The 25126-nt window shown below is 48.2% G+C and overlaps 1 protein-coding gene and 1 long non-coding RNA gene across 6 annotated transcripts in view; one reads left to right on the top strand and one right to left on the bottom strand.

Moving 5' to 3' along the window:
• Positions 1–16348, top strand: LOC309636276. Its single transcript, XR_014249367.1, has 2 exons — positions 1–14011; positions 15464–16348. It is a non-coding gene; the product is annotated as an uncharacterized lncRNA (long non-coding RNA).
• Positions 16099–25126, bottom strand: part of BAG3 (BAG cochaperone 3) — a 22814-nt gene continuing 13786 nt past the window's right edge. For 4 of the 5 annotated variants that reach the window (XM_082408667.1, XM_082408669.1, XM_082408668.1 and 1 more), the window contains exons 4-6: positions 22569–22883; positions 20746–21150; positions 16099–17474 (exon numbers count right to left, since the gene is read on the bottom strand). In XM_082408667.1, the coding sequence (XP_082264793.1) occupies positions 16659–17474; positions 20746–21150; positions 22569–22883 (1536 nt within the window). In that variant the 3' untranslated portion in view covers positions 16099–16658. Of the gene's footprint in view, positions 17475–20745; positions 21151–22568; positions 22884–24302; positions 24524–25126 lie in introns of those variants that run through there. The other variant, XM_082408671.1, reaches the window with a different exon arrangement.

Below are 25126 nucleotides of genomic sequence, written 5' to 3'. Positions count from 1 at the left end.
AATGTCTATTTAGGTCTTCTGCCCATTTTTGGATTGGGTTGTTTGTTTTTTTGATATTGAGGTGTATGAGCTGCTTGTAAATTTTGGAGACTAATCCTTTGTCAGTTGCTTCATTTGCAAATGTTTTCTCCCATTCTGAGGGTTGTCTTTTTGTCTTGTTTATGTTTTCCTTTGCTGTGCAAAAGCTTTTAAGTTTTATTAGGTCCCATTTGTTTATTTTTGTTTTTATTTCCATTTCTCTAAGAGGTGGGTCAATAAAGGATCTTGTTGTGATTTATGTCATAGAGTGTTCTGCCTATGTTTTCCTCTAAGAGTTTTATAGTGTCTGGCCTTACATTTAGGTATTTAATCCATTTTGAGTTTATTTTTGTATATGGTGTTAGGGAGTGTTCTAAGTTCATTCTTTTACATGTTGCAGCTTGCTTTTTCATTTAACAATACTCAAAACTGAATATACAACCTGATAATTTTGTAAATTATACATGTATAGAAAAAATAGTAAAGGGAAATATAGCATAATACCAATAGCAATATTCCCTGGGTGTTAACATTATGGAAGAGTTTCTTCATTGCATATGTTTTTTGCCTTCTGAATTTTCTTCAATGGAAGTACTATATTACTTCTATATCACTTATATATGTATAATCTATATATACATACATATATACACACATATTAATATATGTATAATATGTATACCTGCACACACATGCAAACACATATTATACATATAATTTGAAAACAAGAGACAAAAATGATGAATTATCTATATCTTGGTTAGTTTCTCATTTGAACAAGTTGCCTGTATTTCTGCTAACGTTGATGTTACTACAGAAATCCACTGAGATAAATGAAATGCAGGCTCAAGTCTTTATTTTTTTTTATTTTTATTTTTTGGCCACACCATGTGTCACTTGTGGGATCTTAGTTCCCCAACCAGGGATTGAACCCGGGCCCACGGCAATGAAAGCGCTGAGTCCTAACCACTGGACCACCAGGGAACTCCCTAGGCCCAAGTCTTTAGAAACCAAGCCTCCTCTCCGTGTTGCTGGCCCATGGCTAACTGCCTCACTCACTCCTTGCTGCCATCACTGTCTTGCTTGGAGAGTCTCCACAGCAGAAGGTAATAATAGATGGGGAAAGAAATTGTGTCACAGGCCTAAGTGACCCTGCCGGGGAAACCCAAGGATTAGCATTTGTGGCTCAAAAGGAAAAAGGAACGCAAGTCAGGAATGTATTAGTTCAGACACACTTGCAAGTGAAACACAACACAAAACAAATAAGAACATGTATTGGTTCACATACTGAAAAGTCCAGGAGTCAATATCCATCAGGCATGGCTGGATCCAGGGGTTCAAACTATGTTATCAGACCTTGGTCTCACTCTTTCCACCTCTCAGCTTTGTTTCCCCCTGATTGACGGTTTTGTGGCATGTTCTCTCTGCATAGTGACCCCTGGAAGCTCCAGGTTCTCCAGAAAAAGATTCTCATAGCTTCAGCAAAAGCCACAGAGCTGATGCTGGGGCTCTGATGAGCCAAGCCTGAGAAATGGTATAGAAAGGAAAAAGGCCCCAGCTGAGCCAGGTGGCCTGAGAGTGGAGGATCAGAGTTTTCCCAGAGTAAAACTGTGGTTCTTCTGTTAGCAGAAGGGGAAACAGTGAGCAGGCAACATCAGATGCCCATATTGGTGATCAGGTTTATTCTGAGATCTACCTTACCTATGGGGAAGTCACCCAATCTCTCTGGACACCTATGTCCACATCTGAAAATGAGAGGGCTGTACCAAAAATCTCTAATGTCCTTTCCAGCTATAAGGAGTCAGTGTCACAAAAATTTTTTTTTCCAGAAAAAAACTGAGGGTGTCAGCTGCTGAGCCTTCCCCCTCCATCAAGCCAGGCACCTGATCTTCCCAGGCAGCGGAGGTAGGATGGATACTAACAGGGGACCTCCATGCCCCACAAGCTTGAACTCAGGCCTCAACATCCATCCTATCAATCACACACATGCTGCTGTCCATTCCACCTTGACCTCTGATTTGGCCCTGGTGAAGGCAGGAATCAAGGACAAGACAGCATCTTGCCTAATGAATTCACATGTGTAAAACACCAATTCTCTGCTCAATAGACTTCAGTAGCTCCCTATTACCAATCAAATTTGGCAAAAAAGGCCTCACCTTGAGTTTTAAGGCATAATATGGCCCCCAGGGCACCTGACATGTATTTATTTCCCACTACTTCTTCGTATACATTCCATGCTCCAGCTACTCCAGACAGCTCACTGTAGAATTTCTCCCCAGCAAGGCCCAGAAATCACCTGTTTCCTTTTCAAACTTCCCTACTGGATCAGCCCTAAGCAACTTAGAGGGAAGGACTGAGTCTTGCTTGCTGATGTACATCTAGCTCCTAGCATGATGCCTGGTGTGGAGTAGGCACTCAATAATTATTGAGTAAAAATTTCCCTGAATGAACTTCATACTTTTCCACCTGCAGACTTTTGTTCACATTATTCCTGCTCCCCAGAAGATGCTTAAACCAGCTTCCCCTAATCTACTGTCCTCTCTCTCCACGAACCACTCATGAGTCCCATTACACCTGCATTTTATTAGCAAACTATGTTCTGTCATGCATAGCCTCAGCACACCGTGTTCAAACTATTGGTTTGCTTGTTTTGCTGCTGCTCACCCCCTCACCCCTGCTAGATTGGGAGGAGCTCCCTGGAGGCAAAGGATAGGTCTCCTCCATCTCTGTATCCCAGTCTTATTATACTCTCTGTGTCTTGGCAGCAATTAGAATAACGTCTGCCATATAGCAGGTATCAACAATACCTGCGTAACCCAGGTGGGACAGGCTCCTCTTCTGTGTCCTGGAGTGCTTCTTGCTAACATATTGAGGGGAGAGTGGTAACAGGAATCAGACAGTCCTTCTGTCTCCCAATTTGGAAACTGCTGTCAGACAATAGGACTCTAAGTCTGGTGATATCCAGCGGTACCTCAATGGCAGGGGTCTGGGAGGAGGAGAATTTCAGCTTCTCCTCTGTTGGAGACACACTCCCAGTTGATCAGAAAGTGCTTACCACTCCTTCGCCTGCCTTACAAGTCTTTGCTAACACAAACATCACTAAATGTGATGGAGGCCACAGTTGTGGACTGAGATGCCGGGAGATCTCACAGAGCAGCCAGTAGAGTTTTTAGAGGAAGGAACAAAAGAAATGTCTGCACTTAGGCAGTTCCCTTGTACCACCCACAGTGAAGAGGTCTTACAGCATTAGGCCTTCAGAATAAGGGCGTCCACAAAGACACTCCTTTTCTCCCCATCTCTGTCCATCTCCCCTAATGCCTCCCTTTCCTCCAGCCCCCGCACCCCACCATTGTGGAACTGGACCTGCTGCCCTATTCTTTCCTTCTAGAAACTCTTCCTTCTTCACAGTTTATTAACCCTGTTGCCCAAATCTTGCTGATTTTTTTTCCTGCTTATTCCATCAATTCCTGAGAAATGTGTCCTAAAATCTCCCGCTATGATTGTGGATTTGTCTATTTCTTTTTATGTCTGTCAACTTTGTCATCTATTTTAAAGTGATGTTTTTATTAGGTGCTGGATATCATGTAGGAAAAATCACAGATATAATTTGAGGCTCTGGAGGATGGTAAGATTTATTTTTGCTACTGGCAGGCAGTAGGGTCTGGGCAGATACCCTTACACTCTGGTTTTAAACCAGAGGTGATTCTGCTCACCAGGGGACACTGGCAATGCCTGGAGACAGCTCTGGTTGTCTGAACTTGGGAGAGGGGGTATTACTGGCATCTCTAGTGGGTAGAGGCCAGGGATGCTGCTAACACAGGACAGTCCCCCCAGCAGAGAATTAGCTGCCCCCAAATGACAATAGCACTCAGGTTGAGAAACCTTGCAAGAATATAAACTTGCCAATCAAAAATAGAGCTGATTGGAAGCTGAACTTCAATCATTGTGAGGGTTTCTCTATTTTCACCCCACTCCTTGATGTAGCCCTTTGGAAGTCCCAGCTGAAAGCGTAAGGTGATTACTTGGGCTCCTCCTCCTTGGGGGCTCTGAACTCCAGTTTTTGTCCCCTTAGCATAAGATGCCGGAAACTTCTCTGCCTCTTAAGAATGGGAAAATATCTCAAAACTAACTTCTCTGTTAACCCTTTTCTCTAGGATCTTGGCCCTCAAGTCCTCACAATCTTGGTAGCTCACCTTCAAACACGTCTTCGATGTCTTGTTCAGCTTTTCTAGCTGTTCTCGATAGGAGGGTTGATCTGTCGATCTGCCATTATGGAACCACTGCTTTCCACAGAGGGAGGAAGTTGCTTCTGACTCTTTTCTCAAGTCTTTCAAAGGCAGGCTTTAGGCCTTACCATGACGCTGAATTTCTTCTCTGCCCATACCTTGCCCATTTCGCCTGGAGAGGGGCAGCTCTAGTCCCAGTGGCAGGAATGACGATGGGTGCTTTGATTTCCCATAATTACTGCCACCATCAAGAGCAACGGGAGAGGGCTGTGGGGTGGTGGGGTTTCTTACTAGTTATCTAAGAAGTAAACATGACTCATCATTAATTTTTCCATTCTCAGACTAGGATAAAAAAGCTCTGTCTTGTACGAGGAAATTTTATTTTGACCCTGCTCCTTATGAAAGAATAAGCCTGGCATTAAGTGCTAAGACCATTTGTCTTCTCCCCCCAAAGTCAGGCTTACATTGCTAGGAAACCAACCAAGATATGAGTGGGCCATATCATCTCATCTCAATGGGTCTGGTCAGTTTCCATTACTGGAATAGAATTCTAATCAGATTGTGAATTAGATTATTTCTGATTCACAAATCTCCCCAATTTTAGAAAATGGGGGTGTCTCGTTTATTCATGGAATGAAAGCATGAATGAATGCATGGCTGTGTTCTAATCTTAGACCAGCACCACATCCTGTACTTGCTTTTTTTACTTGATTTTCAAGTAAGGCCTTGGTCTCTGTTAGTGTATCACTTGTATTATAAGAAATAAAAAAATAATGAAAGAAAGAATTCATTCTGAAATGCAGCCCACAGTCACAAGAATGACTTCCTGAGAAAGCAGGAAAGGATTTCTTCGGGCTGGGGTAAAAATGGAAAGCACAGTCATGAGTCGCCCCCTACCGCTCAATGGGGTGAAATCTCTGACCTCAGATTTTTATTATCTGTGGCGTTGAGTCCTCTGTTAGCAATCATGGAACTGAAGCCGAATTTCGTGAGTCCAAGGGGAAGCGGCTTGCTAACACACACAGTGAGTTACTGGGGATGCTGGGATGAAGAGCCAGGATCTCAGGACCCCAGGGCCTAATTTAATAGCCACAGTCCACCCAGGCCGGAAGCTGCCAGCTTTAGTCTGTGCTCATAAATTAATTCCCCTGGAGATTTCCAACTTTCAAATAGCTTTTGGTAAAGCCTTAGCTCTAAAGGAATATTTCGAGTTTCACATTCCAATGTATCACAAATAAAATCACATTTATAATAAAATAAACCGGGGCTTCCCTGGTGGTGCAGTGGTTGAGAATCTGCCTGCCAATGCAGGGGACACGGGTTCGAGCCCTGGTCTGGGAAGATCCCACATGCCGCGGAGCGACTAGGCCCGTGTGCCACAATTACTGAGCCTGTGCGTCTGGAGCCTGTGCTCCGCAACAAGAGAGGCCGCGATAGTGAGAGGCCCATGCACCGCGATGAAGAGTGGCCCCCGCTTGCCGCAACTAGAGAAAGCCCTCGCACAGAAACGAAGACCCAACACAGCCATAAATAAATAAATAAAATAAAATAAACCATCTCAGCCGTACCTTTTGTACTAATTGATAATGTTATTCTTGGGAACCCCTCCTTCCCTCTCTCCCTTCCTTCCTCTTTTTCCTCCTCCCTCCTTCCCTCTACCTCCTACTTCCTCTTTTCTCTTATCATTCTAATAAACTTAATCCTTAAAACCATTCATGAAATGATTATGAAATGTTACTTTATTTTTAAACTATGTATTTTATAAAATCTTGATCGTTAGGGTGAAATATCATGAACAAAATGGAAGAGTTACCATATTTTTAGTATTACTAAACCCTCAGGGTTTAAAAATATATTGGGGATAATGATCATTTTGTCTCTTTTTTTCTGAAAGAACTTTGTGACCCAACAATTCACCAAAATTATCTAAAAATTTTTAAAAATATAACTGGGCACCTATTGGGAGAAATTTATAAATTATGCCATAATTATGATTGTGTCAGAGGGCAGACCCAGAGTCATCTTAGAACTTTCATTATTCAGGCAAGAGTCTCCGTGTAGATTCTTTTAGTTATGAAGATTTTATGCAAGTAGGCACTCATTGCCATGAGTGGAAGGTGACGTAAACTTTTTTTAAAGGGTTGATGAAGCCCGTTTCTCCCTTAATACCTCTTGATAAGTAAATTCAGTTGCCAGGGAGAAAGAATATAAACTTGCCTAACAGTAAAGGAGTTTTGCCGGGGCAAAATCTCCAGATCCCAGGTCTTTCTCTCTGAGATTCAGAGACAGGAAAACCTGTTGGGATAGATGAAAGGTTGCTGACAGAAAAGAATACCAAAGACCCCAAGGGAAATTCTGTGAGAGAAACCTGAACTGGAGACCAGGAGTGTGGGGTGTGAAGGTGGGGAGATTGTTGGGGGGCGGCAAGGAGCTTAGCGAAGGTTCACAGGAGGACATACCTGGAGGCCGAAAGGTGGAGGTCCACAGGTAAAAACTGGTTGACTGTTTCAGCTGCGTTCTGTTGAAGTTGGCTAAGACGCTTGTTCAGGTGAAGGTGTTCAGAAGAGTCTTGTTATGGTGATAAACACCTGTTCTGCATCACACCTGGGAAGGAAGGTGAACTGTGAACCCCTCTCAGCAGCCATATTCTTTATGTTAAATAAACTGTTTATCTGCTTATGCTAACAGGTGTGTGAGTTTGCGATCTAATGAGCTGGAAAGGTCCATGTCCATTACTCCTAGGCCTCAAGCTTGGGCTGAATCTTCATGGGGACCACATGCTGGTTCCCGCACAGGGTATGGCTGAGGAGAAAGTTCTGGATCCAACTGTTGGCTGTATCAGTGTGATCCAAGAGAGCCTTGAACTTGGAGCCTGGAATGTGGCCCCAAGGTGGTGGCCTTAGGGATCCAGGCCAGGTCTCTGCAAAAGGAGCAAGTGTCCACCCAACAAGGAAGGGCCTGCTTTCAACGGCAACACTGGGGTGACTTTGAGGCACTAGCTGGTGAAAAAAGCTCACCTCCTGTTCTCTCTCTTTCCATACCTGCAGCAGGATGGATGGAGCCCACTGACCTGAGTGCCTCCTGAGGTTCTTGGATAACTCAGGGAGGAAAGGAGAGGCCTTGTGATGAAGACACAGGGCTTTTGCCCATGAGGGCATGCAGGTGCTCCAGCAACTAATTGGAAAAATTAGAGACCTGACTGTATGTGGACCCCAAAGCATTTGTTGAAGCAGACAAAACTAGTTATAAGGGCTTCCCTGGTGGCGCAGTGGTTGAGAATCTGCCTGCCAATGCAGGGGACACGGGTTCGAGCCCTGGTCTGGGAAGATCCCACATGCCGCGGAGCAACTAGGCCCGTGAGCCACAGCTACTGAGCCTGCGCGTCTGGAGCCTGTGCTCCGCAACAAGAGAGGCCACGATAGTGAGAGGCCCGTGCACCGCGATGAAGAGTGGCCCCCGCTTGCCGCAACTAGAGAAAGCCCTAGCACAGAAATGAAGACCCAACACAGCCAAAAAAATAAATTAAAAAAAAAAAAAGACATGCATTCTCATATTAAAAAAAAAAAAAAACTAGTTATAAGGTCTCCTAATTTGCCTTGTTTAGAGTCCCAAGGAAAGCAATACCATCTTGCTTCTGTAGCCAGCTGTCCTCTGGGCGCGTGTGGTCCTGACATGAAGTTGGTTTCATCCTCAAGCACTCTGCCTTTAGGGAATTGCGTCATTCAAACCTCTTCTCCTCCCCACGGGCTGTGCTGAAGGTATGGGCGTTCTGCAGCCTTGCTTTGAACATGTTACTCTGCTTCATCGCCCTGGTCCTAGCTGAGTTGACCAAGGCTGAATATCCAACCCAAGGCAGACAACCCGTGGACTAGTCAGTGAACTATATCTCCTGGTGCTAAGAGATGAGCTATCAGCCAAGTCTATACTCAAACATTTTAACTCAGATATGTAAACAGTGAGATGTGGAGAAACTGGAACCTCCCTACACTGCTGGTGGGAAGGTAGAAACGGTGCAGCCACTTTGGAAACCAGTCTGGCAGTTCCTCAAAAAGTTACACATAAGAGTTACCATGTGACCCAGCAAGTATATTCACTTGGGTATATACTCAAGTGAAATGAAAACATGTGTCCACACAAAAATTTACACACAAATTTTCATAGCAGCATTATTCATAATAGCCAAAAAGTGGAAACAACCCAAATACTCATAAACTGAGGAATGGATAAATAAGTGTGGTGTATCCATACAATAGATAGTTTTCAGCACTAAAAAGAAGTGAAGTCCTGATTCATGCTACAATGTGGATGACCTTGAAAACATTACATTAAGTGAAAGAAGCCAGTCACGAAAGATCAAATATTGAATGCTTCCGTTTATATGAAATGTCCAGAATAGGTAAATCTGTAGAGACAGAAAGTAGATTAATGGTTACCAAGGGCTGGGGGTGGGGAGAGGGTTACGAGGAAATGGGGAGTAAATGCTAATGGGTGTGGAGTTTTGTTTAGGGGGTGATGAAAATGTTCTAATGTTTTTTTTTGTTTTTTTAAATTAATTAATTATTTTTGGCTGTGTTGGGTCTTCGTTGCTGCGCACGCGCTTTCTCTAGTTGCAGCGAGCGGGGGCTACTCTTCGTTGCGGTGCACAGGCTTCTCATTGCAGTGGCTTTTCTTGTTGCGGAACACGGGCTCTAGGCACAAGGGCTCAGTAGTTGTGGCTCACGGGCTTAGCTGCTTCACGGCATGTGGGATCTTCCTGGAACAGGGCTCGAACCCGTGTCCCCTGCATTGGCAGGCGGATTCTTAACCACTGCACCACTAGGGAAGTCCCAAATGTTCTAATGTTGACTGTAGTTATGGTTGCACAACTCTGAATATACTAAAAAAACTGAATTGTACATTTTAATGGGTCAATTGTATGGTATATGAATTATATCTCAGTAAGACTGAAGTTAAAAGAAAAAGACATGTAGATAACGAAACAGTGAACAATGGGAGAGGAAGCTAAATGGTTCAGATATGAAGAAAGGCTATGTGGCCATGAGGAGCCTATGTAAACTGAAGTTCTGAGTGTATAGAAGCTGTATCTCCAGGAGGGATGGAAGGAGGAGGAAGGTGATAAGGTCTCCTAAAGCTGTGTGATTTCACTGCTTTTCACATTATTCCTACACTGGCGTGGTCATTTGAAGCTAAGCAGTTCCAAGAATCTATCGGTCATAAAGAGCCACATTGTAGGTATTCCTCCTGGAGCTTGTCCACTGTGAGTTTCCATGTGACTGATTCCCGACTGAGGCCTTTTTGCTGGAAGTTTGTCTGTTCTGTCACACCCTTCCTGTATCAGTGGGAGGATGCTAGGAAAGCACGTGGGCATGGGGGCTTTGTGAGGCTGGGCATGTATGCCCTTAAGGATCTAGGTCACGAGCTGGCCCTCACACATGCTCTGTCTGGCTCAACATCCCAACACCTAGGATTGACTTTGCTTACATTTTGTTTAGAAATGTAGAAAGGGGCGTCCTTTTTGTGTCTCAGTTTTGGAATTGGACTGTCCCCTTAAACATTACCCTTCCATATACATAATGTTGAGGGGCCCTGAAGGGTGACTGCCATTGTTAGATACCAAGTGCCAGGGGCATTAAGGGTCAGTGTGCTCTTACAGCCCCCATTTCTATATTCCTGTGTGTAGATTCCAGAATCTGTGAGCAGATTCCAGCTCCCAGGAACCACTCTGTTTCCTGGTCTCTTTGCTGAGGTCATTCTCCCCAAAGGTTCCATCTCATGGCAATTGGAATGGCCAGTAGTTGCCAACGTGAGTGCCTCCCTGATGGCATAATGTGCCCTGATTCTTATGTCCTAATCGTTGTTGGGTAGAGAAGAGCAGGGCAATTTCAGGAAGAGCTGGCAGCTTAGTCCCATGGCAGACCCTGGGCGGCTCTGGGTCCCAGCCTTCCTTCACCTCCTGATCCTCTCAAGGCCTGGCCTGGGTGTTTCCTGGGTTCTGGGGATCAAAGGTCTTTGCAGTAAACCCTGTTGCTTGAGATCTTATGCAGGGAGGGGTTCTCTGTTCCCTGTTCCTTGCAACTGTAAAATCCCTGCCTGGAACGCACTGTGAAATGACATAATCCAGGCCTGAGTTGGGGGTTGCAGAGATGGATGGTGATGGCAGGGAGAGAAGAAACTGAGGTGTGTGTGATTATCCCTCCCCTGGACTCTGCCCAGATACCATCTGGAGGTTGGAGACCAGAAGGACCTGTGGACCTGTTCCTTGGCCCCTTCTCCTTGTCACTGGGTGGTGTGTAGGGAAGGATGGTGGAAACAATGTTCTCGGTTGGACAAATAGTTGTCCCCAGGATTAGATGTGTTAAGGCATGTAGAGTGAGGTGCTCTTATTGTCACCATTTAACTGAGGGAGAAACCAAGGCTCAAAAAGGTTAACGAACCTGTCCTAAGGTCACAGAGCTATTGAGTGATGAGGCTGGGATGGGGACTCAGCCTACCTGACGCCAGCGCCTCCCAACCGCTGCCCTTAAACCGTGTGCGAAGAGCGCAGGCCAGGAAGAGAGGAGGGACTTGAATGTGCTTGCACGAGGGGGCCAGGAGACAGCCCCTGACTCCTTTGGCACAGAGGGGTCGGGACTGGAGACCTCGCAGGCAGGCCAGCTCTGAAGCAGACACCCCAGGGCACTGCTGGCGGTCTTGAGGGGCAGGATGAAAGCCGTGGATGCTGTGGGGAACAAAGCAGGATTTCAACAAGATGGAGAGAAGGGGAGCAGGGAGCTGAGACCTGCCTCTCTGCTGCCACTTCTCCCGGTCACGTGGTCCACCCCAGGCGGGGCACAGTGGTCCAAGAACCTGGGCCACAGGCCTTGCTCTCTCAACTCCCAGGGGCAGAGGGAAGGACGGAGGCACCGAGACAGAATTAAGTATTCATAGCACAGTTGGACTTGAGCCTTGCTAATTGGCAGCTGAAGGCCAAATCTGGCATGCAGATGGGTTTTGTTGGGCCTGCTGGGGTGTTTTAACATTTTAAAATATTTAAAAATTGAGAGACTTCACAGAAACAGATTTCTGGCCTTGCTTGAAAATTGGAAAGCTCTTACAACACTGGACCCATGTCCTCACATGGCCACCATGGGCCGGGACTGAGGAAGCTGGTGTCTGCCCCCAGCCCCACGCCCTCTGGGATGGCTGGCTCTGCTGCTCCTCCAGCTGGTGGCCTCCGTGAGCATCTGGGATTGTGCCCCACGGAAGGCTTGTGCTGTGACAGCGCTGATGGTGCTGAAGGAACCCTGGAGTTTAGATTCTAGGTTCCTGGAGGGTATCAAGTGACTGCTCACTTTCCTGTGTGCCCCGAAGGCAACTGTGCATAGAAGTTTGGTGCTCAGGAGAAAGCAGGTACCAGAAACACAGACCCAGAGGTGACTGGGGTCTGGGAAGTAGAAGCCAGTGACCCCGTGAGAACGTAAACAGTATGTGTCATCAGTCAGGGTTCTCCAGAAAATGTGTGTGTGTGTGTGTGTGTGTGTGTGTGTGTGTGTGTGTGTGTTTAAAAGAGATTTTAAGGAACTGGCTATTGTGGGGACAGGCGAGTGGGGAATCTGGGGGTCAGGTCCCCAGGCTGGAGACTCGGGCGGCAGCTCACCCTGCAGTCTTGAGGCAGGATGTCTTCTTTTCCAAGAAATCTGTTAGTGGTCTTAAGGCCTTCGACTCATTTTATGAGGCCCACCCACCTTAATGAGGGTAGTGACCTCCTTCACTTCTACAGAATACCTGCACAGCAACACCTAGACTAGTGTCTGCTTAACAGCCGGGTACTATCACCAAGCCAAGCCGACACAGGAAACTAACCATCACACAGTGACAGAAGCAGTGGGATGAGGACGGGAGCTTGGGAGACCTCCCTGTAAGAGTGGGCAGGGGAGGAGGCGAGTCCAGGCCGCTCTGCCGGGACTGCAGCCCCGGCCACAGGAGCGGGCAGGGGGCGGATTGCAGCAGGAGGAGCAGAGCCTGGGAGGCTGCTCTTTCCAGGTATTTAATAATAAGGGGGTAAACTGGGGATCGAGGAGGAAATGCGTCTTTTTGGTTTGCACTTTGTAGGCTCAGGAGAAGGAAGGAGCCAGGTGAGAGAGAAAGAGAGGTGAGGTAGACAGGAACAGGGAGGGGCTGATGGTAGGATTTCTCTTTGGAGAAGAAGAGACCTGCTTCCTCAGCAACAGGGCTGTGGACAACCCAGGGCATCAGGGTCGAGCGCTGGCTAGGGCAGGAAAGGACAGGAAAGGGAGTGTTCTAGAAAAAGGCCCTGTCGGCCTGGAATTTTTTTACCATGCCCTCCCCACCTCCTTGTACCTCCTTAAGACTGCCTTTTTAGCCACACAAATTATTGCCATGAGAATAAATTATTATAAAAATTAAAGCAATACAAAAAAAAGAAAGACTGCTTTCCAGAGGCTCCGGGAACTCTGCCCCCCACCGTCCCGGGCGCCCGAGTATGGGGACCTGAGCAGATGACCCGTGGCTGCCTTCCCCTCCTTCCCACTGAGAGCGGATGGCACCAGCTCTGGCCTCTCCTGCTCTCTCCTCTGCTCCTGGACCCTCGCCCTGCTCAGGACTCTCCCCCGGGACTGAAGCAGCCCTTCCTGGTCTCCACTGGTTCCTAGTGGGCAGCTTGAGTATCAGGAAAGTAGGGACACGCCCAACCTCACACACACACAGCTGGAGGAATTTTTTAATTTTTAAAAAAGCAACAAGAGTATAGAGCAGGGCAAACTCAGATCATCCTTACTCTTCTTTTGAGGCTTAACGCTTGTTTTTATTTTGAATTACACTGTGGGGAGGCACCACAATTTTTCCACGCTTAGGGCCTCCAAGGGCTTAATCCAGCCCCGCCTCGCACCCCTCCACATGCAAACGTTTCAGTGCTCAGAGGATGTAGGGGCACAGCCGAGAAACAGAGGTGCAGCCCAGGAAGGGCACAAAGACACAAAGGGCATGTGTGCCCTGCTGGGGCTTCTTTTGTGCCGCCTGGAAGTTCAAAACATGCTGGAACACGGAAAGAAAGGTATTTGCCTGGGTGACTCAGACATGTTCCAGCATTTTCCCACAGGCTCCTGCACGTCCCAAAATAACTGCAACCCTGGATCCTGTCCCTTGGCATATGATTACGTTTGTATAACGTTACAGAGCGGCGGCCACACTCACACGGGCGCTGCAGGAATGCCCAGCCCACGACGGAGCTCCGTGCTGCACGGCTGGAGAAAAAGGAAGCACAGAGACCACAACACGAAGAAGTGCCAACTTGCCGGAATCATCCAGACCACCAACCAGGGCCTGGGTCAACGCCTACCTTTCATAGATGGGGAGAAAAAGGCCCAGAGAGGGAATCAGTTTGCCTAAACTCTTAACATTCTGGGGATTACAAGAGAAAGCTGGTGGGAGAGCTGGCTCTAAACTCTCGTCAACTAATATTGATGTTTATTTCTGAGTAAACGTCAATTTAGCCTTGGAATCCTAAGACCTTAAGTCAAAGGAACTTTAAGGGACCTTGGCCGTCCAGGGTACCCATGTGCCAGGTCTGGACAACAATGTGGGAATAAGGTGTTAAAATGGACCTGCCCTCAGGGGACTTACAGTCTTGCTTAGGAAGTGACTAAAGATATTAAAACGGCTGGAAGACAACTGTCCCCTGGCAAACAGACTGAAGGCTGTTGGGAATTTCGGGAAATGGAAGTTTGAGAAGAAGGGTACTGTCTGAGCCAGGAAGGTCTCACAGACAGGTAGGCCTCAAGGGTGGGCGCAGACTCGGGTGGGAATGGCTGGAGGGGAGCAGAGGCAAGGTGAGAGGGGGAAGGGAGCTCCAGGAACCTTTGGAAACCAAACCCAGGGGTCTGGGCGCCCAGCTTTGAGTCTGCAGGTGACTCTAGTATAGACGCCATTACTTAATAGTTCCAAGTTGGGAATTCCCTGGCAATCTCACTGCCGAGGGGGAACTAAGATTTCATGAGACGCGTGGCGCAGCCGAAAGAAAAATAGTTCTAAGTCATTTGTTTCATCTGAGAGACAGGAATAATCTCATAGGATTTGGACACAATATGTTAAAAAAAAGAACCAATGTTCTGACCAAGGAAGAGGTGAGAGGTTATCCTCAAATTTCTGTGGTACCTCACGCGGAGTCCTTTCCTTCTTGGTGCTAAAGAAGATGGTGAGACCAGCATGAACTTCAGTGTCTCCTGGGCCTGGATTCAATCCTGCCCCTGCTCCTGGCTCTGCCAGCGCAAGTCACTTTCTTCGCCCATTACATGAGGACGTTAATTACAGCTAATGTGCCAGCAGGCACTCCTTTCACTGCTTCCCATGTCTGATTTCATTTAACCATTACCGCTCCCCCGGCCCCATTTTACAACTGAGGAAACCAGGAAAGAAAAGGCTATGTAACTTGCCCACCGTCGCAGAGCTTTTCCGTGAAGCTGTGATTTGAACCCAGGAGTTCTGAATCAAGCCTGTGTTCTAAACTATAATGTTCTCTTAAAGAGCACTGGGATGATTAAATAAGCCAAACTCCCCTGACACTAGGAGACACTCAGTGGATATATGTCCCCTGACTCCTACAGGGGCAAACAGGCACGTTAACAAGAGCCTTGCAGCCAGCCCTATGCCCAGCCGGTTGCCGCCATGCAAGGCCCAGGAACCACCAACACAGGTCGGGTAACTCCTGCCTGATATCCACGTACCATCTAATTTGGATGATTGAAAACATTCTAACTACGTTAAAGGGCTACCTGTTGATGATCTTCAGTGATAAAACATCAACCTAATTCAGTAACCACTTAAGAAGCCTTAACGTTGAGATCCGTTGAGAGTAGAGGCCCAAGTCACCAAAAAGATGGTCACATTATCTTTGATTCATCTAAGAAATAGTCCAGTAAGCTTTTTTCCTATTTACAAATCTGCGTTTCTAGAATCGGTGGTGTTGTTAGCAGTCAGCTTTTACTCCTCACATGAGTTCACCCTGTAAAGATGTTGGCGGATTCCCATCGGAGTGACTTCAGCCTTTCTCATGAAGCTGAGAGTGGCAAGCACACCGGCGTGTATTTTTGTGCAGCATCATCAGGCACCAATATTAAACTCGATACAGTCATGAGGAATTCAGCTCAGGGGCTCCTAAGCCAGAGGGCTCCCTTGGAGTTCCAAGATCTCAGACCCATCTTTCTCTTCCTTCTCAATTTCAGGTTTATTTGGCAAAGGACTTAAGAAAACAAAATCTTGCACATCTCCACATTCTGGGGCGGTGGTCCTTCCCAAGCTCTTAAAAAACCTTAGCCCAGAACAATCTTCGTCCCCCCCAGTGGCTTCGCAGTGCATCTGATCCCTAACCCCAGTGACTTCGAGGAACCCAATCTGGGAAGATAAACCTGGTCTCGGACTGGCTTGGTGACGCAGAGGAATGTCAGATAAAGATGACCCCAAGACTCTCATAGAACACGTGCCCAACCCCCAGTGACCTGGACTTCAGGGAACGCTTGGGCCAGCCTCAGACAATACTGGGGACTGTGCACTTTTGAACCCACTCAGCCCTTTAGTGAGGGCTGAGGATGGCCCGGGGCCAGGTGGGCAGAGATGCACCTCCGCTGGAGCAATCTGAAGAGGTTCCCATCACCTGGGTTCACAGCTCTGAGTCTTCCCAGGTTGCAGCTGCAACCTGAGAATGAAAAATGACCAAGACTCATTTTCTCATGGGTCGGGCCAGTAGAGATGTTACAAATCCCAGAGCAGGCTTGTAAATGTGTCTGTTTATTTTTCCTGAAGCCAGTGAAAGACCATCTTGATGCTGCCACTCTTCAAAATTTAGAAAGCACAGAAGACATTTTGAGTTACATTATTACTTTATTTTCCTTTTTTAAAATGTAGCATTAAAGTCATCCAACATACAGATATTCCTACGGCTCCTTACACATTTTATTCTATCTAAAGTTAAGTATTTTAGCTATGAGATGACAAAAATCATCCCATTAAAATGGCAACACGTCTGAAAAATGGGTTTCATATTTACTGATGAGAAATTGACTCCCCATCTACCCCCACAAAAACTCCTTCAGTCCAGAGCTGTAGAAAGATAGTTCACATCCATGACTAACATGTGGGACCCATACAGAGAGGGCTCCAAAACAACAAGCTATGGGGTTAAACTTCTGTTAACAAGCAACTTCTTTATTTGTACAGAATACGAATACAGAAGAAAAGCATCATTCTCCTTTCAGCCCTTTTATTAGTGTGTTTTGCCTCCACCCAAGTTACTGTGTACCAAGCGGCTATGAATAGTAAAAACCAACTGATTTTAAGTCCCTGAAATGCATGCAACTTAAAATTCTCTAAAGCACACAATCAGTTCCCAGTCTCCGGGGCTGATTTTTTATTTAGTGGAGACTATGGTGCTGCTGGGTTAGCAGCTGTGTCTGTCGTGCTGCTGGGGTTTGGAGTTGCTGCTTCTTTGGCTTCTGGCTGCTGGGTTTCAGTATTGGGATCTTCTCCATTTCCAGCACTTTTCTTGCTCTTGTCTGCTGTCATGGCACCCATCTCCATGATTTCCTGAAGTGGCTGATCGGTTTCAAGGGAGCTGGGCTGGAGTTCATAAACCTGGACTTGACCTGGGACATCTATTGCTTTCTGTTCAAGTTTTTCCAGGATGGTCTGAACCTTCCTGACGCCATCTCTCCTGGTCTGGCGGACATCAGCTCGTCCTTCTGGGTCTACCGAATCCAGGGCCAGTAGCTCTTTGGTCAAATACTCTTCTATCATCAGGTACTTTTTGTCCGTCTTCTTGCCTTCAAAGTTGTCCACAGCCTGCTCCAGCCCTTGCACCTTCTCCAAGATGGTTTCTATTTTCAGCACACCTGGATGTTTTGGGGGTACCTCAGCTTCTCCTGGTTTTGGGGTTGTGGCTTCTGCAGGGACAGGGCTGGGGGCTGCTCTCTCTTCTGCAGCCACGTTCTTGGGGGCAAAGGGGATGGCAGAAGGGGCGGGGCTGGGAGGACAAGGCACGGGAGTAGAGGGAACCTTTACTTCCACTTTCTCAGAGGGAGGCGGGGGTTTCTGCGAAACAGGTTGAGAATCCACCTCTTTGCGGATCACTTGAATCGGGATGTGTCCAGGAGGGAGATCTGGTCCAGCTGGGCCTGGCTTGCTTTCTGGCTTGTTTTCAGGTTGGGGAATAGGCGAAGGTTCTCGATGGGTCATGGGTTGCTGAGAAGAGGCAAGGACACAGAGATAGTTTTAATAACTGGCTGAGAGTCACAGGCAGTCGTTTGTAGCTAGTACTGACTAGAAGAAAACAGAAATGACTTTTTTAAAGTTTAATAGTATAAGAGGGATTTTCAAAGTCAGCCAAACCTGTTACAAAATTAAAATATGATATTCATCATGTATGTGACCAAACCATTGTTATGCTTTCATTCGTTAACCTTGGTCTCTTGGTCTGTCATCTCTCACTGAATTTTTCTGGAGATGGTATTCTTACGGCAATGAAAAGAAAACCAATATAATTTTCTAAAATGAAAATACCAAAAACTCATGCTGACGGCTGAGTTACTTTACCTCAAAGCAAAGTCCTGGGTGACTCAGACTTTCAGGTGATGGAGCCATGGAGTAATAATTGCCACTTGCCCCCCTTCATTACCCTGTGTGACAGTCTCTGCTCAGGGTGTGGCCTTTCCATCTCCTGTTTCAGAAAAGTTATAATCGTCTTCTTTTTTTTTTTTTAAACCTATGACAGCCTTGTGGTTTCTGCCCAGACTGATGTAACTTTTGAGAATAAGCAAGATGCTGAAAATGGGTAACGCAGTGAGAATTCTGCTTGGACACATTTGTGCCAGAGCTAACATTCAGCAGTGCAGAATCTCTGCACTGACTACACTGGCTACAGAGGCTGAGATACTCTTTAATATGACTATAAGCTATAGCGATATTTAAGAAAATTAACTATGCTTGAAACAGAAATATCTTGGTTCACCTAGCATTTAAGTGAACATCTAAAACCCCCTTAAAAATCTCATACACTGATTTTATCAACTGGGAAATAGGAGTTGGACTACATTATTTCTAAAGTACTCCATATTAAAGACACTAAATCCCACTATAATGTTCAGTTAGGTCAAATCTCTGCAAGCCTCTAAAAAGGGATTTCTAAACAAGCTATAAAAGGGAGGCCACTATAAACAAATAAGATTAAGTGGAAATAGGATTACATATTGTTTCACCAATTATAGAAAATATTGATAATATGGGATAGATACGAGAGAAAACATCTCCAGCTTTGCAAATGGGCACTTCTTTCCCATTTGAAAGGATTACTGAGTCTGAGTAAGGATCTGATGGACACTTGGCTGTTTGAACACCAGTAGCCTCCTTTTCCATCAAATCTCTTCCGCCAACCAGAAATGCCTAACTTTGGCCCTTAGCACTCATGAACCAGCCACACGCCTCTTCTTGGGTTTTAAAACAATGGCTGAGTCAGTGACTTTGGAAACACTTAAGAGGGGGTGCCCTATGGCTTGTACTCTTCAAAAATGTCAAGGTCATGAAAGCAGAGAAAGACTGAGAAACTGTTCCGGATTAAAGGAGACTAAAGGAAAACAACATCTGCATGCAGTGCTCATGATCCTAGATTAGATCCTGAAACAGGAGGAAATTGCTATAAAGGAGATCTGAAAATGGACTGTGTATGAGACAACAATGTTTTAAGGACGTTAAACTTCCTGCATCTGATAATTCTACTGTGGGTATGAATGAGAAGGTTGCTCTCTTAGGAAAATATCTGCTGACATATTTAGGGGTACAGGGCATGATATTTACAATTAAACCTCAAACAAAAAATATAGATAATATATGGAGAGAGGAAAAAATGACAAAGGAAATGTAGCAAAATGTTAACAGTGAATATGGGTGAACCTTTGCTTTCATGACCTTCATATATACTGGACTTCTCTTCTGTAAGGTTGAAATCATTTCCAAATAAAAAAAAAAGCAAATTTCCAAATAATAAAAAAGCAAACAAACAAACAAATAAAAAAACAATAAAAGGAGGTGTTCTGTTTGAGGGCCCTGAACAGGGTCACCATCTGTAGTAAGAAGATGCCCTGCATTTGTTTACAGGGCACTTTCCTTTTAAAAACTGTGACCAAGGGACTTCCCTGGTGGCACAGTGGTTAAGAAACCGCCTGCCAATGCAGAGGACGTGGGTTCGAGCCCTGGTCCGGGAAGATCCCACATGCCACGGAGAAACGAAGCCCGTGCGCCACAACTACCGAGCCTGCGATCTAGAGCCCGTGAGCCACAACTACTGAGCCCACGCACCATAGCTACTGAAGCCCGTGCGCCTAGAGCCCGTGCTCCACAACAAGAGAAGCCATCGCAGTGAGAAGCCCGCGCACCGCAAGGAAGAGGAGCTCCCGCTCGCCGCAACTAGAGAAAGCCCGCGCGCAGCAATGAAGACCCAACACAGCCAGCCATACATACATACATACATACATACATACAGAAATAAATGTAAAGGCACTTCTATAATGTTGAAAAAATAAATAAATATTTAAAAAACAATAAAAAATAAAAACCGTGGCCGAGAATTCACTCAGCAGCTGAGGGGCCCCGGCTGCCAAGTGTTCTTCGGCTAAAACTAGAAGACTTCCTCCCCCAGGAACCAGTGCCTGCACGTCTCTACTGAAGGATAAGCGGGCCCTGCCTGTAACTTTCACCAGGCAGGAAGGAAGGTTTCCCATCCGCCCAGCCAGCCGGGCATCGGCCAGGGAACATGGTCCTCTACCGCAAAGGAGGAGAAAGGAGTAAGACATGCTCCCTGTGGTCAAGGTCAGAGCAGAGCTGAAGAGAGCAGATGAACACTTTTGAAATAAATGCACAGAATGATCAGATGCTGAACTGTAAGGGACTCATACTAGGCACCGTGGGAAAGACGAGGAGGCTTCATGCAAGTGGCAAGACTGGCTTGTCCCTTGGAGGATGGGGACAGCTTGGATTGTGAAGGCATGTCAGGAAGTGGGTTCAGTACAAGCAAAGGCACAAAAGAGGAGACAACAGAGTGAAGGGCCTGCAGAGTGCAGGAGGGGGTGTGAGTGAGGCAGGAGACGAGGCTGGGGGGGGGGCGTGGCGGGGCTGCAGGGCACTGCAAGGGCATGGTGGGCACTGAGACTCCTGGGCCCCACGTGTGTGACGCTGTGTTCTGCCCGCTGTTTCCCACGGTGGCGGCTGGAGCTCTGCCCCTGAGGCAGCTGCAATGGAAAATGAGCAAAAGCTGTAGAAAGCACTGGAGGTTCACAGCCCTCGCCTGCATTTCTGCTGATGACCAGCCGTTTTCAGGATCTCGCTCTCCCCCAGTTATGTGCGTAAACCAGGAAAGGCTGGTGGGGCGGCGGGGAGCGGGGGACCCAGGGCACCTGCACAGAGCTCCTCAGGCCCTGGAGAGATGCTGCCCCAGCTAGTCTGCCGACACCGACTCCCATACCTGAGGCCTGTCGACCACGGTTTGCACGCGGAGGGACGGCGGGGAGTGCACCGGCGTGCTGCTTCTGGCTGGAGAGCCCTCCCGGCTGGACGCACCCCGGACGGGTGACCGGAACGGGGATGCTGCCCACATGGTCCGGGGCTCCCAGTCATCTCCCTGGATCTTGTGGTACACAGGCTGGTGGGTCTGGTATTCGCCCTGCTGAGCTGGGTAGTGGGTCTTCTGGGCTTGGTGGAAGGAGGGCTGGGCTGCCGGCCGGGTGACATTCTGCTCATGTATCACAGGGATGGAGATGTAGCCCCGGGGCAGCTGGTGACTGCCCAGGCTGCTCCTGCCAGAGGAGGAGGGCAGGCTGGCCGAGGAGGACGAGGACGAGCAGTCCGAGGCAGCCGGAGACTGGGATCGCTGCAAGACACAAAGGGTAGGTGCACAGCCCCGTGAATCACCCTCTGTCTGGCCCTCCGACTCTGTCCCCGTTATGCGCCTGCTCTGGGCAGCAGGTTTAATATGACCTCCCGTCTGTAAGCCTTTCCATTTTCAAAATGTAGTGTTAAGACTGGGAGCTCAGGAGTTAAGAGGCCTGGGCTCAAATTCTTAACAGCTCAATAGCTTTAGGCGCCGCGTTTAAAATATAGAAAAGAGTAACTCCTCCCTCACTGGGCTGACTTGACGATTCGGTAAAATAATCTGTGCGTGTGTCCCAGCCCCAGTGCCACACACAGGAAGCGCTCGCTACATTTTATTTATTTTTGTCACTTCATTTCCTCTTTCCGTAACTCTTTTCCTGCTTATCCACAGAGAACTCAGCTGGGCACTGGCAACTGTGTCCCCTGTGTGGACCGAGGCAGGCCAGGCCCCTTTCCCTTCCCAACCACCTACTTTCTATTCTAGAAAATCAGAAGGGTGTTTCCCCAGCTGGCTTCTAAGGGCCCTGCTAGCTTAAATTTGTTAAGGTTTCTCTGACTGATGTGTCACTTTTGATTTTTACAACAAAAACATTACAAATTCAGGTACCGCTTCTCCAAGAAAGGGAAAAGGGCCTCCTGGTGTCCCACGTTAACTATGATTTTTCACCCCCGGAGCAAGCATTTGTGCTCAAGAGCAGTGCAGGGGACACGATGGGATGGTGTGCAGACAGGAAAACCAAGAGGGCTTACGGCTCAGGATTCCTACTGGGGTCCACTGGCCTTCACATCTCAGCTAAGAACTGGATTAAGAACTATTCTTTAGACATTAGTGCAAGAAGTGTCGGCTTCAGGCTTAAAACCTGAAAAGCAGCTGCCTTCCTGACTCCTAATTTTACATTTCCTTTTAAACTGTGGACACTGTAAGGGCAGGTATGCGGTCTCATTTTCACGTCAGTATAGCTCCAAGCAGTTAATACTTACCTGTAAACACTGAACTGAATGAAACAACACATAGAATCTCTGTATTTCTGATACAGAAAGCTCGGTGGGTGTACGGGGCATCATCGCATGAGGAGCCAGAAGGCCAGGCTTCCAGTCCCAGCGATGCCACTTCCAACTTTATGACTTTGGACCAAGCTGTTTACCCTTCTGAGCCCCAATTCCTTAACTACCAAAATACACCATGATCCCTGCCCACCTGAAAAACCAACCTGTGAGACGCTGGGGGGACGCAGGGCTGTCTTGCAAGCGATCTTTGCTGGGTGACCTCTGACGCTGCAGGCCAGGCCCAGATGCCCCGCATCTCACCAGGCGTTGCCCTGGGCACCGCATCAGGGTCTGGGGCAGCCTAGGAAGCACAAAACCCGGCAGCCCCGGGTCGCACCCCACAGGCCCGCGAGCCAAGCCTCTCCTTACCTCGGGTCCATGGGCGGCTGGGGGCTGGGCGGCCGCCTGCCCACACTGTTTATCTGGCTGGGCGGCTTCCGCCACTCCCCGCAGAGGTGACTGGGGCCTCTGCGGGGCCGCCGGGGCTACCTCGGTTTGGAAGCGCTGCGTCCCAGGCTGGGGGTAGGCGAAGACAGGATGTGGCTGCCGGCTCTGGGCACCGTCGTGGAGGACGGGGATGGGAATGTAGCCTGGCCGGAGCCGGGGGTACACGGCGTGGCCTTCCCTGATGGGCAGCGGCCTGGAGCCCTCCCTCGAAGGCCCGTTTGCAGAGGCTGCGGTTTCCTAAAATAAAGAGAAACACAGACCTGTTAGAAACTGGGAAGGAGACAGCCCTGAAGAGGGACAAGCACGGCGCCGAGCACTCCCATCTTACAGAGGGACCCTGGGTCCCACCGTGCCAGCCAGGGCAGCTGAGCACAGAAAGCGTGGGCGCCTCCCCTGACCCCCCACTTCTTCCAGACGCCCCCTCCCCTACTGAAGCCGCTGCACGTACAGCAGTTTAAGAATCAGAAGCATCCAGAGGAAGCAGGGGAGCCAAGGTATCTGTTGAGCACAAGAGAAGTCCCAGTTTCCCAAACTGGTAAGACGGGTTTCTTTTCTGGGTGACACGGGCAGCAGCGCATATAGAAGAGTCACTGACCGCCTCCCAAATCTTCAGACCCAGATCAGAAGGTGCGAGGAGCATTCAATTCCAACTCCCTAAGCTACAGCCAGCTTCTCTGCTTTCTAAAAGGTCCTCACGTCTCCTAGCGATACAGACCAACGCAGGCCACAGGTTGGAAATCTGCCGAGAAGGGGCGGCAGCGGGGAGGCTGCCTCCTCAGGAATATTTTCAGAACAAGCTGCGAGAAAGGGAGATACACAAGGAATGCAGAAGCAGCACAGGATGAGAACAAAACCCGGGGATTAATTGTGCTGGTCTTGTGATGCCAACAAAGCTTGCTTGGCGAGGAGCGGCTGGGTCTCTCTTGTGTCCTCTCACGAAGTTCTCCCTTCAGCGGCCTGGCTATTTTGGGACCCTTGAGAAGGCCAAGTTCCAGAGGTACCACAGAGAAAGATCTTGTTTCAGACAACAAGGCTGGCCCGTCACTCACCGGGCAATGTCACTTGTCACCAAGCAGAGGCTGGGCAACTGAAACCAGGGACCCCCACGGCTTCCGGTCCTAATGATGTCCTGAGCACTAGAGGGTCCTCTTACGGAGGAGGGGGCTGAGGATTTGTGCCACGTACACACACCCGAGTGGGTGAACTATTAAGAAGGAGCGTGATCCTTCCTCACGAGGCATCCCTCTGAACTGCAAACGAACGCCAAAAGCTGAGGGTCTAGGAGCTTCAGGGTGTAATTCCCAGTGGGGCAAAACTGGTCACAAGTAGGGAAAGCGGAGGGCTGACCCTGGAACTTAGCCCTTTCAGACCCATGAACTTGCTTCCCTCCTGCCGAGCTCCGCCCCAGAGGGCCTCCAGCACGAAGGAGAGGCCAGGGTGTTGCCATGTCCTTGGGGACGCCAGCAGACAGGCACTCTCAGATTAGAATACCCACGTGCTCAGGGCAGCGGCATTATTTTAGCCTGCTTAACTCAGGTCACCCAAGAGCAGGTCCACGCCTCACATTCAGAACCAAATTCCTGCCATGAGAGGGACACCAAAAGGGAGGCAGCAAGAGGGAGGGAAGAAACGCCGTGCTGCTCGGTGCTGACTCACAACAAGCCATCTGGGCATTTTCTCCACGCACTGGGCACCTTCCTTCCAGCCTGGAGCAGGGGCCTGGACAAGGGCCGGGGCATCATCTCTGCGGGCTTCCTCCTGGCCACGCACAAAAGCAGAGCTGAGCAGTCAGCAGCCCTCATCCGCTGACTGGCCCCTGGTGAACGTCCTCCTCCCGAGTTGCTTGGTACCATGGGATTACCAAACCAGCGAGGCACGATCCCTGCCACCTGGGGGCTGCATGAAACAAACAGGAAGCAAAACTACCTGGAAAGCACAGGAGGCCCTGCGGATGGGGGACCGCCTGGGCTTTCCTAGTAGGAGGGGGCTTTCCTAGAGAGGATGCAAGTTCATTCTTAGCTCTGTTAGTAACAGTTCTTTCATCTGGGGTAATTCTCTTAACTTCGGTGAGCCTTAATCCCCTTTTCTAGAAAATGAGCTAGCAACACCCACTTCATAGGACTGTCGTGAGGTTTTACGAGAGCACATCAAGAGGCACGCCCAAAAAAAAAAAAAAAAAAAAGAGGGATGCTGGGAAGGCCAAAAGGCATGTGAATTCCCCCCCTAAACAGGCCCATGATTATGCTCCTCAGACCCCAAAGTGTCAGAGGAATCAAAGCTGAAGGACGAAGTTAACTGGTGGTGACTGGAGTAGAATGGTGACTGCACCTGGAGAAAACGGAGTCGTCTGGGAAGGAACCTTCGGAGGGGATGGAAACGTTCTCCGTCTTTCTCTGGGTGGTGGTAAACGGGTGTACATCCGTGTCGAAGTCTCTCACACCATACACTTCCCTGGGACCCCCACACTGCCCCTCCCCTGG

This window comes from Balaenoptera borealis (assembly GCF_965194805.1).
Source record: "Balaenoptera borealis genome assembly, chromosome: 10".
Lineage (NCBI taxonomy): Eukaryota > Metazoa > Chordata > Mammalia > Artiodactyla > Balaenopteridae > Balaenoptera > Balaenoptera borealis.
Note: the sequence above shows the minus strand (reverse complement) of the source record. Positions and strands in the feature narration are given on the sequence as shown.